Source organism: Sylvia atricapilla, chromosome 16, assembly GCF_009819655.1.
Source record: "Sylvia atricapilla isolate bSylAtr1 chromosome 16, bSylAtr1.pri, whole genome shotgun sequence".
Lineage (NCBI taxonomy): Eukaryota > Metazoa > Chordata > Aves > Passeriformes > Sylviidae > Sylvia > Sylvia atricapilla.
The window spans coordinates 1,242,992-1,258,303 of NC_089155.1; the positions used below are offsets into that span (position 1 = coordinate 1,242,992).

General features: G+C 42.9%; 1 protein-coding gene across 2 annotated transcripts in view; it reads left to right on the plus strand.

Moving 5' to 3' along the window:
* Positions 1-535: 535 nt before the first annotated feature.
* NDRG3 (NDRG family member 3) overlaps positions 536-15,312 on the plus strand; it is a 35,169-nt gene continuing 20,392 nt past the window's right edge. For both annotated transcript variants that reach the window (XM_066330510.1, XM_066330511.1), the window contains exons 1-2: positions 536-640; positions 5,755-5,790. In XM_066330510.1, the coding sequence (XP_066186607.1) occupies positions 584-640; positions 5,755-5,790 (93 nt within the window). In that variant the 5' untranslated portion in view covers positions 536-583. The remainder of the gene's footprint in view (positions 641-5,754; positions 5,791-15,312) is intronic.

Consider the following 15,312-nt stretch of genomic DNA (forward strand, 5'->3'; position numbering starts at 1 on the left):
AGGGCTGCCCTGAGCTCTGGACTCTATGATGTTCTGCCAGCAAGGAGTGTTGGATCTCCACACCTCCATCTCCTGTGTGTGGATGTGGTTTGGGTGTTATGTCTCAGGGATACAGCACAGCCTTGCCTTTGGTGGCAGAATGCTGGGGTTTGGGTATGTAGGGCATGGCGGGGAAGTCCGTATTATCGCATACTGAACAGTTTTTCACTCTGCTGATCAAGTAATTTCCAGTTCATTTCCAGACATACTAAGGCTGAAATACCAGCAATGCATGGAAGTAGATGCAGTTTCTCACTTGAAAGGCCTTAGCTTTCAGGGGCAGCCTTCAGTGGGTAGGGCAAGAAGTAACCAGACTGACATAGTGAGAGTAGCACTGGGTTTGCCTTCTGCACTTACAGGTACTTTGTGTTGCATTAAGAATCAGCTTCTTGCAGGCTTAATTTGAAGCACAGACAAGTCTAATGAAAAATGTCTGAAGTGTTCTTTGATTAGCATATCTTGTAATGCTGTTTCTAACTATGTGCTTTTGTTTCAGAATCCCTATTTGCTGCTTTAAGGATTAATTTGCTCTACTTCCAGCACAATGGATGAGCTGCAGGATGTTCAGCTGACAGAGATCAAACCACTCCTGAATGACAAGGTAATGCTGGCTGCTGCTTTATCCTCACAGATGTACTCGGGATGACTTTGTGTCTGGCAAGGAGTCCTAGGTGCCAGAATCTGTCTACAGATTGAAGTACCTTAAGTACTGAAATGCAGTAAATTCTTCCCCACACTGTTAATCTACCACCACCCACCCTTCCAAAGCCTCAGGGAAAGACTGACCACCACAATTCAGGTAATTTTGGAGTCTTGACCAAATAGTACGTCGTGCTGGTACTGAGGTCTTGCAAAGGCTGGGCAGCAGTTGGAAAGGTGATCCCATTCCTGACCTGGTGTAGCTGTAGAACCTCTAATAAGTTTCTCCTTTTTAGGAAAATGCTGGATGGTATCCTGGTTTTTGTTTAGTTGGTTTTGGGTTGTTATTGTGTGTTTTGTTGTTTGATTTGGTTTTTTTACTCTTTTTGTTTGAAATATTAAGTAATATTAAGTAATATTAAGAAATATTAAGTAATCATTTAGTGTTTTGACCTCTAAAACAGCCCTGTCTCCCTGGATTTAGTAATGGAGAGTCATTTCCTTTTAATGTCCGCAGAGCCCAATTAGAGCAGTCCAGACTTATGCACTACTGAGGCTTTGGAAAATCATTGTATCACAATAGCTGTTTAAGTCTTTCACTCTGTCTTCTGTGGGCCAGGGAAGAGCCATCTGGTCTCACTGGAAGAAGAGCCTCACTGGATTCTGCCACCAATTGTTGTTGAGAGTGCCTAAGTTCATTTACAGGCATCCCAACAAGATCTAGCATCTTGCATCTGCAAACTGTGATTATGAGCAATGTGGTTTGGTCATTTTCCATAGCTCACAGACAAGTCTAATGGCATGGGAAGGAGTACCTAAGGCTTTGCTGTTTGATGGCTGATGATCAAGAACTGGCTTGTGCTGCCAAAGGGCTGTCTGTGGTGCTTTGTCTGCTCATTGTGTGTTTGCAGAAGACTGCATTGTCCCCCAACAAAATGGGTAAAATCTCTGGAATTCTGCTATGTTTTAGTCTGTACTAATTAGTTTTTTGCTCATTTCTTTAGTGTTCTAGTATATCTGTTTAGTATCTGTGAAGTCTAAAAACTCAGCTGAAATCCACAGTCCAGCTGCCTGTTCTGACAGACTAGTGCTGACTACTGGGCTTCCATAATTTTTAAAAAACAGTTTCCTGGAAGGGTGAGTCTTGAAAGTACAAAATCAGTGTCGATCAAATAAAAATACAGAATACAGGCTTTCAGGGCAGTTTGTAATTTTAAAATGAGATAAACATTTACAGAAGACAAGCCTCCTAAATGCAGTGGCCTAGGTCTTGCTCATGATTCTCCTGGGATTTTCTGTGTTTGAATTCAGCTGAATAGATTGTCCTTGCTTCAGTCAGCTGACCTAAGTAAGAGGTGTTGAAGCATGCCAAATCAAAGTGGTTTTTACTTCATAAGTTTCCAGTCTTTCTATCATGTATTGCCTGGTCAGCCTCATCCAGTCCTTGCTGTGTCAGTTGTGGTTCAAATGCAGAGTGCTCACCCAAACAAACACCAAGTAGTGTAAACCAGGGTGCAGAAGGCACATAGAGAGTGATTATTTCTTTGCTTGACTCAGTGTTGAAGTTACAGGAGGTATATAGTATCTCAGTAGGAAGAAATAGGAAAGGTAGCTCCAGAACCATCCTCAATACTGCATGGGAAGAGAAGTATGCTGGGGCTCTCTTTTTCACACTTTGTTTCAACAAAATGAGGGCCTCAGGGAGCAGCCACCTCCAAGGTTGGGCCCTTACTAGAGCTTTCAAGCTTGAGATAATACATGTGTCCTTTTAGATATAGTTTGTGGAGCATGAGGGTGTGGTGCAATAACATGCCATTCTGTGCAAACATATCAGAGTCCAAAATCTATTGAGCTGGCAGTTCACTAAAGTTTTTACTGACCAACCCACTTTAGATATTGGAGTTTGAGCCAGCATGGATTAATGGCCAGAAATAGTACAGTAACACTTTTAAGATACTAATGAGTGAATGCCCATGAACTCCTCAGAAACAAAGGGTACTGTACACAGAGAAGGAGTTTTGATGTCTCTGGTGAAACCAATGGAATTACAAGTGGAAGTGGGTTGTATCTTGTTCACTTGTCTGAACTGTAGGTAATGCCACTTTGGACCACTGAGACCTGGCTGTCTTCTGCCTCCGATCAGCGAAAAGTTACAAGCTTGACTTTGAAAGAATATAAACACTATTTTGTTTGTGTGTAACTTAAGCCTAATATCAAGTGCATGGAAGTAATATACATTATGTTTGTTCACCTAATTCATGCTCACTAAAATGCAGTGACTTTTTACTGGGGAAGCAAAAAAACTTCAAATGTTCCCATTTAGTTGAAAGAGAGAGAAGAGAGTATTGCCTGATCAGAAAAACTAGCCCAGTGACACTTTATTATTCTGGCACCTTTGATTCCTGTTAATTCAGGCTCAGTGAAAAGTTACTGAAATGCCAGAGCCAGATTCAGGAAATTAAATGGGCAGCCAGCCCATAGGCTGAGTTGGGTCAGCCAGCTCTGTGCTTTGAGGTGCAGCCATGGCATATTCAGAGGTCTGAAAAACTTGCCTTAAAGTTTCTCAAGTTAAGACAATTAATAAATTGTCTAAAGTCAGATTTTTGGTGTATTAACATCAAGTATGTAGGAGTCAGGGCATGTCAGCACGTCAGCTTCTTCTGCCTCATGTTATGTTTGACGACAAGCAGCCCAGTTCAGAGCCTCATTCCTTGCTTTCTGTCATTTTCTCTCCACTCCCTTGGGGAATCTCAGACTTTTCTAGTACAAATTCACATCACCTTCTTTTTTACTTAGCATGCACCATCCAAATCCTGTGCTGTATACAGAAGTTTCTCATTTCTCCATAAAGAAATGGGTGACTGAAATGACCTGATTCAAAGCTGGCAGTGGTGTCTGTAATCTCAAGTAATTTCAGGGTCACAAACTGAAATGAGACTGCTTTTTTATTTTCTTTTCCCCAGTCCTGAGGATTTAGTGGGTTTTGCTATGTCCTACTCAAAACATTGCCACAGTTCAATACTTAATGCAGAGGAGGAAAGAGGGAGGTGGATTCTTAAAACAGATCTGCAGATATCTCAACTTAAATGTCTCAAAGTGCAGAATGTAGGTTGCAACCCTTGTTCTTACTGACAAGGTGTCTTGGTTTGGATAGACAGGTATCTGCCAGGGAAGACTGGAATTTCCCTTGGAATGTAAGCCCCTCTCCTCCCCTTTTCCAAATTATTATAAATTTGCAATTAAAAGGCTGTCAGGCAAAGATTTTGGGAATAGGTGTAGCAGTTCTTTACTAGGGATATTAAAAATACAGATGTTGTAGTACAGAAGAATAAGCAGGCAAACAAACAAATAATAAATCCTAGAAAACTCTGAAAGAGTCAGAAATACAACCCAACTCTGTGCTGGTCAGGGTGTTGGAAACAGTGCAAAAAGTAACCCCTCCTGGAGTGGCAGATGTGGTCCTGCTGGGAGCAGTGATGATCCTGTGGAGCCGAGGGTCCAGAGATGGGTCCAGTCTTCCTTTGGGAGTCCCGTGGGAGCACTGGATGACTGGTGACACTTTACTCCTTTTTATCTAGGTGAAGATGGTTTGGCTCCTCCTCCCTGGGTAGAGCATCTTACAATAGTATGATGTAATGTGTCATGTCATTGGTGAGCTTTAATGATCCATTAACAGAAGATATCCCCATGGGGGTAGTGTAACAATGAACAGAGACAAGCAACACTGCCCCATCTGATGAGCAACACTGCCCCATCTGATAAGCAACACTGCCCCACCTGGTTTTTAACATCTGGCTTCTTATTAGAGAAGGCAGTTACCCCCTCCCTAGCAGATAAAGAAAAAATCTCCCCAAGCGGGTTTTGGCCACCTCTTCTTAAGTATCCAACACTTGGTCTCCTTGATAACTTATAGGGAAAAAATTCTTTAGAGTAAAAAGAGGGACAAACCTAGCCCCCAACACAAGGCAAGGCTCTGCAGGGAGGAAAACACAGCCATGTGTTTACACATGGAGAGGAATGAGGGTGCTCAGCCAGAAGAAACGTTTGGAGTGTTTCTGTTGTCCATATGTGATCCTCATTTTCTTCTAGTAATTTTGGTACTAAGGTGCTGTGTTGATTTGGCACAGCTTGGTTTTTGGTAGTGAGGGAGGGCCACAGGAGTTGCTTCTGTGAGAAGCTGCTAGAAGCTTCCGTTGTGTCTGGACAGAGCCAATCTCTGAGGACTCTGAAGATGGACATGCTGCTGGGCCAGTTAGAAAGGTCAGTAATGCCTCTGTGATGACTTAAGAAGAAAATCAAATCAGTGTGCACGCAGATTTTTCAGGGGTGGTGAGGCACCACATCTGCTGCCATCCCAGCACAGAGCGTGGTGAGCCTTGCGTGCCTAGTCACCCCTAGGCAGCCATGCTGCAGGTTTCACAAAGACCAGTGGGCACAGAGACAAGTTCCTGCAGACCTTCCAACCTGCAGGATGCCAAGTAGGTGCTGTACTGACCGTGTTCACCTGCATGCACGGGGTTTCCCTCTTGGATGAGTCAGTGGTGAGCTACTGCGTGCAGTTCCCATGTCCTCAGGTTTCAGGAGCTTGCAGGTCCCTGTGTCATGAAATGATCCCATACCTGCGGCAGTGAGGTGACCTACAGGAGCTGACTGCATGGCTTCACTTCTTTTACTCAGTATGTGAGATCCCAGGAGTAGTCCTTTAGGAGTTTTGTGTCCAAATTGTTAATGGACACCGAGAGTAGACAAAACCTAGACCCATATGCAGCCCAGCTGTGGCCAGTGTCCTTCCTGTGTGCATCTGTCCCTGCTTGAAGACTGTCGGCTGTGCACACAGGTACCCATTTCCCTTAGCTGGTAGCCTCGTTACAGCCCTTATAACCTTGTTGTATAGGAATGGGCAGATCTTGCGTGGAGCTTGCTTGTCTTGCATTTTACTGCTTACCTACTGCAGCCAGTCTCAACTGTACTATAACAAATGTCTTTATGGGAAACTTTCATGATGTTGTTGGGGATGTTCTGGGGTGTTGTGCTGATCTCCTTTTTTTTTTCTTCTTTCCTGTTTTTTATTAACAGAATGCAGCTCGCAACTTCCAAGACTTTGACTGTCAGGTAAGACCATGTGCAGGAGACAGCGATCGGTTGGTAACTACCCATAGCTCATCAAGTAATGTTGAGAGAAATGAAAAAAAAACCTCTGTATTTTAATTTTAGTTCCTACTGAGGTTTAGTCAATAAGAACTGGAATATATCCAGTGACAGAAATTGCCCTTCACCCTTATATCTAAGCAGCATGAAAGTTCTGAGGTGCAGACTGCTCTGCCAAGGGTACACACCATCTTGCAGGATGGCTGGTCTCTTGAATAACAGTTTCTTGGAAAAATGCAGTATGCTGAAGAACTGCAGCTTTTTCATGTCCTATGTGGTTCACTGGCAGGGAAAGGAGGAGCTTGTATGTTCTCCCTGTCTTGAGAGGAGATGGAAGTGAGAGAGCTGCCCCAGATACAGCACGCTGCTTTGCTTGGCCTGTTTTGACACAGCCATTGTTGTATTCCAGGAGTTTATTGATGGTACTGAGGTGAGCCCAATGGCTCTGGTTGCAATAGGAATAATCCTTTTGTAGAAGTAGTTGCTCCACCAGCATCCAAGACAGAGAACATGCTCTGTCACAGAGCAGAGCACAGAGATTCTGTGGGGCATTTTGTGGAGCACAGGCTTATTTTGCCATACCAGATAATCCTGCTGCCTTCTCACTGAGCATGTGAGTATGCAGCTAGTGGCTGTTGTTTCTAGCGGTTGGAGGCTGCTGTGCCCGTAGAGCTCTGCTCAGCATAGGGCAGGTCATACAGCACTGCTATAGCACACCAGAGGCTGGCAATATCGTGTGATAAATTTAATAGAAGTCTGTTGATGTAGGGGATTCCAGAAAACTATTTGCAAGCCTATGCACAGCAGGAACATAGTAAATACAGTCCTATGAAGGTAGTCCATATTTTTTTCCTTTTCTTAATATTAGACACTGGTAGTGTCCATGCCATATGGGCAGGTTCACATCACTGTACTGCTGTAGCTCACTTGTGAGTTTTGGTGTCTTAAAGTGTACAAGTATAAAAATCACTAATCTTACCACATTATAACTTTAGTGTCTGATCTGGAAGGTTGCAGTAGTGTTCAGCAATGTTTTTTCTTTTGAAATGAAGTTAAATAACAGGATTTAAAACACTTGGTTGTACTGTCACGTCTCCATCTATCTATATCTTCTCTGTTACCTTTAGTGGTAAAGTGTGCTCCCATGTCAGATGGGTAATGGGTAAAAATAAGTGCAGTGCCTTTGAGTAAATATAGACAGCAGAGGCACTTACTGCTATGGTCTGTGTGCCAGCATTGGGAAGAATATGAATATATTGTGTATTGGCCTCCACTGTCAGTCCTCTAGTGACCCACCAAAGCTCTGGGCATGCCCATGCCTTGCCTGGCTGTGAGTGGCATGCTCTTGGGAGCTGAGGCAGAGTGGGAGGGTGGGAAAGAGGCCCTGTCATGGAACCACTGCCTTTTGGCTCTACATTTTTTCCTCAACAAGCAAAGCCTCTGCATTTTTGTTTAAACAGAGCCCCAGATCTGAAGCTGGGCAAGCCCCACAGAAACCTGGCACTGCAGCCACCAGCCTGGGCACTTGGCTGTCCCAAAGCTGTGGTTGTCCTCTCCAGGGCTGAGCTTTGGGAAAAGTTGAGTGGTCTGCAGCCAGTAAGTGGTGCTCTGGGGAATATTAGGCCAGGAAGGACGGGCTTGTTACTTCAGTGCTTTGCTGTAGATCACGAGTGAGCTGGTGACCATGGCAGCAGTTGGGCAGGAGGCAAGACGTTCTTTTCAGGAAACCATATAATTCATACAGAATACCTTTTTTTTTTTTTTTTTTTTTTTTTTTAGCAAGATGTTTACACGGTGTCTCCTGTGACTGTAAATATTGTCCCAGCCTCAACTTCCTCCGTCATCTCTCCCTACAAGGTGTGGTTTCAGGGCTTGACATTCCCCCACGTCATACCTGGAAAGTACTCCAAGGGCTGATTTAAGTCTCTGAAATCTTCCAGAGAGGATGGATTGTGTGTTGGATCCTTGGGTGTTCTGTTTCAGTTGCTAGTACCAGTAACTGTGCTCACACTTGGAGCTTGTGTCCTGTGAAAAATTACTGCTCCTTTTTAATCTAGGAAAGCACATTCTGGCTGCCACATCCAGACTTTTGTGAAACTCATTGTGACTTTACCAGTGTCAGGGGAATTTGAAGTGAAGAAGGTTGCCAGGGCTTTCAGAGGAAGGAAGATCCTCTTGTGTAGAGAAAGATTTAAAAGCACTTAGGCTGGGGCAGTGTTTTGATTTGTCCTGAGTTTCACAGGGAGAAAGAGCCTTGGCAAAGGAGGATCTCAGTTTGACAAGAACAGGCACAAACTGGCCACAGATTGATAAAGGCTGATAACTGAAAGATGGTTTCTAGTTACAGTGCAGTGAAGTTCTCAATCAGCTTCCAATAGCAGCAACATCTGCAAGGGACCTGGTGGGTTTTAAGGCAAAAATTAAAGAATCTGTGACATGGATTTTATTGTCTTACACAGTGTAGTGTAATGTAGATGAGACCATAGCATCATGCGAGACCTGCATTTCAGACCTTTTCATTTTTCTAATAGTTCAAAAAAAGCTCTTTTAAATGGAGTTAAAGCTGTAGCTTTGACTGGAGCTGACCGCATCCTGAGCTGTGCTTGCAGGGCTGCAGGCAAGTGCAGTGAGGGAAGGAGGTGGTGAAGGAAAAGTGAGGCACTGTCAGCATTGTTGATAACCCTGTTGGCAGTGCAAGTCCAGTTTGAGCTCCCCAGTAAAAGACATTGACATGTTGGAACAAGTCCTGTTTTCTTTCTCTGTGTTATTCTGTGCCCTTTGCCATGAGGTCATTTACTGTAAGTCCATCCAGAATTTCACAGAGTATGCTGAGTTGGAAGGCACCCACAAGGATCATCAAGTCTAACTCTTAAGTGAATGGCCCATATTGAACGCACCATCTCTGGTGTTATTAGCACCATGCTCTAATCACATGAATTAACCCTGAACTAACCTCAGGGTCCCAGCTCCTTCCAGTACTGACTGATATCCCTGCCCTAGCTTCTCTTTGGATACAGTTGGAGTAACAGGCACCCTCTGTGTTAGTGTTTGTTATGTGGTGCCTTTAGACCTCCCTCAGTCCGAAATCTGGAATTTCAAAATATTCTCTGCAGCTGGCCCATGCTTATGAATGAGAGAACTTTTTAGTTTAATTCCATCTCAGGAGTGTTTCATTAGTACTGTCTCTAGACAGTAGAAGAGAGATTGACTCTAGAAGATGTGTAGGGCCAGGCACACAGGTTCCCCACACTGTTTTCTGTATATTTGGCATGTGTTACTTTTCAACATAACATGTATATTTAAGGTTTGTAAGATCTTTCTTAGGTGAAAAGGGGCAATGCCACTGTGAATTTCTATTCATTTCCCTGTATGTTTGATTTTATTTTTGAGTAACTTACCAGGATCAGATCTGGGCAAAGTCAACAGCACAAGTTTCTGCTTCTTCCCGCTTCTGAAATTTGTTGTTCTGGGATGAATGTGTGTGAGAAGGCTTTTAGCTTTTCTGGTACAGCTGCCTTCTAGATACAGCTGTCCTGGTTTTCTTAAATTGTTCATATGCAATCATCCAAAGCTAACCCTGATGCATAACAGATTGTCTAGGTGTCAGCTAAACAACCCCACTGCAGTTACCACATAATTTGGTAACTGCAGTGGAGATGAAGTGGAGAGCAAGCATGGGGGTTTAGCAGTCTTTACCAATATGAATTTAGGTTATTCTCAGAACTAAAAAGTGTTAACCTAAATCTGAGACCTACATTTTACTTGAAAGTGGTATGAACCCTAATGAGGTCTAGGCTTGGCTTTTCCCCATGTCTATGGGCAGATGGTTGAATAAATGGTCTGAAATGCTGATGGACAGATGGTGTGGTGACCTGCACTGTTAATAGAGGTGTGCCTGTGCTTTTTTTATACTCTGCAGACCCTCAGCAGCTTTCAGAAGTAGGTGTTCTGTCTCAGCCTACATCTCTCTCTTCTTTTCCAGATGACTTGCTTTAAATAGAAATGAAGGAATATGCTGATGGATTTGTAAAACTATCCAACTAAATCTGTGTTAGGTTTCAGTCTGAAATAAGCTGGCATTTTGATCTGATGAGCTGATTTGATCATTTGAGCTGACGCTTCCCCTCTGCTGCCTCCCACCAACAGGAAGGCAGAGAAATGTTTGTCTTTCAGCACACATCATGCAGAAGAAGGGGGCTTGGAGTGTGGAGGTGGTCTGGGATTTGACTGGAAGCTTTCGAGGAGGAGGAGGTGGGAGTAAGTAAGTCCAGGACATGAAGGGTTCATCTAAAACAGAAAGGACAAGGCATGCATAAGCCCTTGGAGGAAAGAAATTTTTTGGTATAAAAATGTGCTGTCTTGCTGGCATTTGTGGAAGATGTGGAGTTACTCAGGTGCTTGTGTCCAGAGTAAAACACAGCAGATCTAATGTCAGACCTTGATAACTAATTTTTTGCCACTTAAGTATTACTTTTCAGTAACCTCATGTTTGTACTGATTCAGTTTTGGAGAAGTTCTTTTGCAAGTATATAAACTTACAAGTAGTTTCAAGCTTTTTTAATCTAAATTTTTTAAAGTTTGCTTATCCTTGCCTAGTCTATTAGCTTTATTTTTAATTGCTCTGCTGTCAGAGAGAGTATGTGCTGCTGAGAGGTTATTGACATATTCTATTTTGTGCATTTCCTGATGTTGGAGATGCTGAATTGAAACTGTGCTCATTTTTTGAAACTGTGTTCATTTTTTATTTAAGACAGCTTGTGAGTGCTACCCAGTGGCATTGAATACAAGATGTTTAAGGTGTTTCTTGTTTACTGTGCTGAAATTAAATAGAATGTTACCACTTTTTAGGAAGGGTTTGCTTTCTGTGCGTCAATAATGGGAGCTGTTCTCATCCCTGTTGAAACATTTTGTCTCATCCCTATTGAAACATATTGAGGACCATTGTTCCTCTGATTTGTACAATGAGTTCTTTTGTTTAAAGTCCTAGAATGAAATTATTTAGAACACATAAGATGTTTTGATCTAAAAAGCAAGTCTGTTTAATACCTGCTAGATAAATGCTGCTCCTAATCTTATTAAAACTAGCACCACCACTAAACTACTGGTTTTGACTTCTGACATCACAGCAAAAAAACACACTGTAAAGATAACAATTATTAAAATAGAATGTTATTTTGGTCTCCTATTTTTGCGTTATTTATGTTTCTTGGGAAGCTTTTCCTGTGATTCCTCCCATCTGGTTTCTATCTAAAAGCCCACTTTTTTGTAAAACTGCAGTGTTGAGTTCTGGAAAGTTTTAGCTAGCTGGAATTGAACTGAAATGTGACTCTTATTTCTAAATGTATGTGCACAGTCCTTTCCTGGGGTTTACTCAAACATTAGTTTTGCTTTCTGTATTCTGTGACAACAGTGTGCCAAAGAGGTGATTATTCATTTGTAATACTGGAAGTTCCTGTATTTTTTATGTTCTTGTGAGTGAGTTTTTTGAGCAAAGCAAATATATGTGCTTTAGGTTGAGCTGTTTTCATCCATTACGCAACATCCATTAATGGTATTTTACAGCAATTAATGAGTAACTGTACCACCAGATTTAATTCAATGCAGTTCTGGTTCCTAGGCATGTGAAAAGTTTGGAGACAGAACACAGCCCTGCATTCTGTTCTTCAAGAGATTTTAGATGTTCCTTGTCTTCAACAAGGTACTGAAATGCAGTTTGGGACATCATATTAGTAGAGGACTGCTCTTGGCAGGAAACATGGCCCTTGGCTTATCTGCCTGTTCCTTGAGGAGTTAGGGTGATCCTTGGTCTAGCAGTAGCACAAACTATTTCAGGCTCACCTGTCTATTAGTGCATTCAGGTCTCCCTTGCGCGGGCCTCAGTTTAATGGAGGCCGTGTGTCTGCAGGTGGTGGCACCTTTAGTCCGCTGCCCAGAAGGGACAGAGCCAGAGGTTCTCTGTTCTGTGTGCAGCCCATGGGGAAGGCTGCAGTCTCACACTGCTGTCTCAGAACAACAGTGCAGAGTGCCCTGCTGCCAGCCTTGGGCAGAGCAGAGCTCAAATGCCATGGTTTAATTCACCCTCAACTATTACAGATCTAGGCAGGTCCAGTTTCCTGCCTAAGGTAGGGAAGAGGGGATTTGCTCTCAGAGCAGGAGTAAGAAGCACCATGTATTCCTCAGTCTGTGCTGGGTGCCTTGCTCATGACGCTGGATACTTGACTGGAGCACAAGAAAGCTGTGGTTTTAACTGCTTCTTGTAACACACGGGCAGGGCAGGAGATGGTGAAGTGCATCTTTCTACATCTCAGACATGTCACGAATTGCTTACTGGTCTCAGCATTGCGTGGTTGTAGGGGTTCGTGATTTCTGCTTTGGGAGCACAAACCCAGACTGTCAGCCATGCCTGTGTTGTAGCTCACTTGACTGAGTTCCTTTGACTGCAGAACCAGTGTCTGTTCTGTAGCCAGATCTGTGTTTCGAAGTGACTTGCAGTTCTTGCTGGTTGACACTGCGCATTAGCATTAGCAAGGGTCCATTAACACTGGGCCCATCCTTCACCATCACCTGCCTTTGGAACAGTTGCTTCGACTCTGTTTCCTGTTGCTTTGGAGTTTGTGTAAGCAGATTGCATATCTCATTCTTCCGCTGCTCTCAATTCTCACCCAGAATTTAAGATTGAATCCAGTTACACAGAATACCAGAAACCATTGCTTACCTGCATAGATCATATTGTGTTTTCTATTAATAAGTTTCTGCTCTGTATGGAAATGAATAATTTACTTCAAGATGTTGTTTTCAATCTGATTTTGATTTGCTTCCCATGCAGCCATTTCCTTCAACTCTACTATTTCTAAAATAATTTTTCACTGAGAAGGATCTGGGAAGCACTCAGCTGCCAGCTGCCTTAAGGTTGGCAGTATTATAATGTGAATAATTACCTGGTGGTGGTGTTTTACAGTCTTACAATATTTTTTTCTTGTCTTAGAGTCATAGTTTATGGTATTGTTTTAGTAGCATGTAGAAATTTGAGGGCAGCTGTTGCCAAGAGCAAGACAATGGAGTCTCTGCTTTAATCTCTCCATAGTTAGTATGTGGGATAGGCTGCCCCAAGAGCATGATACAGTTGTTTTTCACCATTGCTAAGACTGGCAAAGATGATGTAAAGTAAATAGCTGTAGCCACAGAGTCAGTGAAAAAGGGGAAATCCTGCCCTGAGTAATCTCCATCTCCTTCACCTTAGAGCAAAGCAGTAGAGGCAGTTTTCCTTGCCTTAGGTGAACCAGGAACTGAATGTCCTTAAATTCAAAGGTTTTTTGGGGATGTTTCTTGATGCCAAGAGGTTTGGGCATCTTCATTGAAGACTAAAGCTAGCTAGTTGTAAAAGAAGTCCTTTATTGCATTGTTAAATCAGTCCGATGAAGGCAAAGTTATTAGAGTAGTCTGTAGCAGTACACAGAAGCATTCTAACATAAATCTCTTAAGTCCCAAGCAGAAGCAGCAGTCACAGCAGCAGTAGAGGCCTAGGTAATCTGTGTCCCATGAGCATTTTTATCAGTAGCAGTGGAAGCAGTAGCAGCAACAGCAGCATCAGTGTTTTCCTGAGTCCTCTGTGTATGTTCACAAAGTAGTACATTTTATTCTAATTTTGGCCAATCAGACTTAAACACAAATTTCTTACAATAGTGTTGGACCTATGCTAAGCTAAAATGGATGTGTTACAATTTTCATAAATTCTACGCATAAAGTTCTGTCTGTTCCAACTAGGAAGTTTCAGCAGGGCTACATTATTTTTGTTATGACTAGAATTTAACTGACTTTGCAAAAGACAATGTTTCTTAACTTTAAACTAGGCCTTAGGGCTTGCATTTCCACCTCATCCTTGTGTGGATTTATGTATTTTATATTTTCTGAAGGTTCTAATTCAATTGTCACATTTTGGGCCCTATGCTAGTACAGACATGTAGCAAGATTGAGCAGAGTGCAAGCAAAAGACACGTCGCTCTGTGTTCTCCCAGGTTTTCATGTTAAAAATTTTTTGAAGGGATTTCACAGATGTGTTCTTTATTGCCAGTCTCCATATTAAATGAATTCCCAATTTTTCTAAGGAATTAATTTTGAACTTTGAGCAGCTTCACATTGGGAGTAAAACTAATCTGGTAATGCTGAAAAAGAAGCCTAATAAATTAGTCATGAGAAGCACTGGTAATAAGATTTCTAGTCATTAATCATTCCCAGTGTGAAACAAATGGTTTCTTTAGCCTTTAATAACTTTAAAAACTTAAGTACTGGATCACACTGTGACCTGGGTCTGTGGGAGCGTGGCTGGAATTTGGACTACTACTTCTGCTGCCTGTGAGTTTCTGGAGCTCAAGGCATTAGCACCTCTGGAGCTGCTGTTGGATGCCTCACTCCTTCATTATGAGTGTTTTTTCTCATTGTGGAGAATTTTGGGTGGTGTTAAGGAAACTTCCCTGTCCAACCATCCTGGAGCTACTCTGGCAGTCACTTTCGCATCACCTGAATTGGAACTAAGTCCCTGGCAGCTCACATCCCACACTTAGTCACAGAAGGTTTCTTACTGGCTATTACCCCAGGTTTTCCATAGCAGAGTCACAGACATCCAGATCCCTAAGATAATTTAATCATTTAATCGTGGTGCAACAACTACACAGCAAACCAGCAAAGTAAGAGCTCAAGCTGGTGCCTCCAAAGAGGGACTCCAAACAGAGGAACTCCTGGGGTTTTATCCCATCACAGGACAGGGAAAATCCGAGGGTCCTCAGCTGCTGCAGTGTCTCTGCATCTGGGTCCCCTCTCTGAACTTCAGGTCCTTGGGCCGTTTTCTGTAAAGGGTCTTCAGTTCATGGACTCTTGCTGCGGGCTTGGGCTCCTGCCTCTCCGGAGCTCGACCTGCAGTTCCACTGCAGCTGCGCATGAAGCTACTGGCACTGAATGGATTCTTTAACAGGTGGTGCCTGTGAGTGGCACTGTCATTGTTTCGCGCTCTGGCCAAAGGCAGAGTGGCAGTCAGAAATGTTCCTACATTTGAGCCTTTGGCCATGTGCTTACTTCTTTCCGTAATCAGTCGCACAGTAGATTTAGGCTTTGGCAGTCATAGTTGGGTATGAGTTTTCCTCTAGTTTGAGAAGCATTCAGAAGTGTTAAGGGCAAATAGAATAATGTCTGAGCCTTATTTCACCTTCTGCTGGCAAGTGCCCAGCAAGGAATGCCTTCCAGCAGTTCTTGTTTGAGTTTGATCTCAGACATTTTAGAGTTTCTGTTGGGTTGTGTTGTATCACCTTCCAGTATCTGAGCCACTATTGTTCATACACACTTCTGAAGTGCAGGGCTCTTTGGGAGCAGAACTTCACAGAAGCTGGCACCATAGAGATTATAGCAAAACTCACAGGACAGTGAACCCAACCCTGCACTCCCGCTTAAAGATTTCCGTAAGACATCCACTCATTGGACATGGGGCAGGGCAGA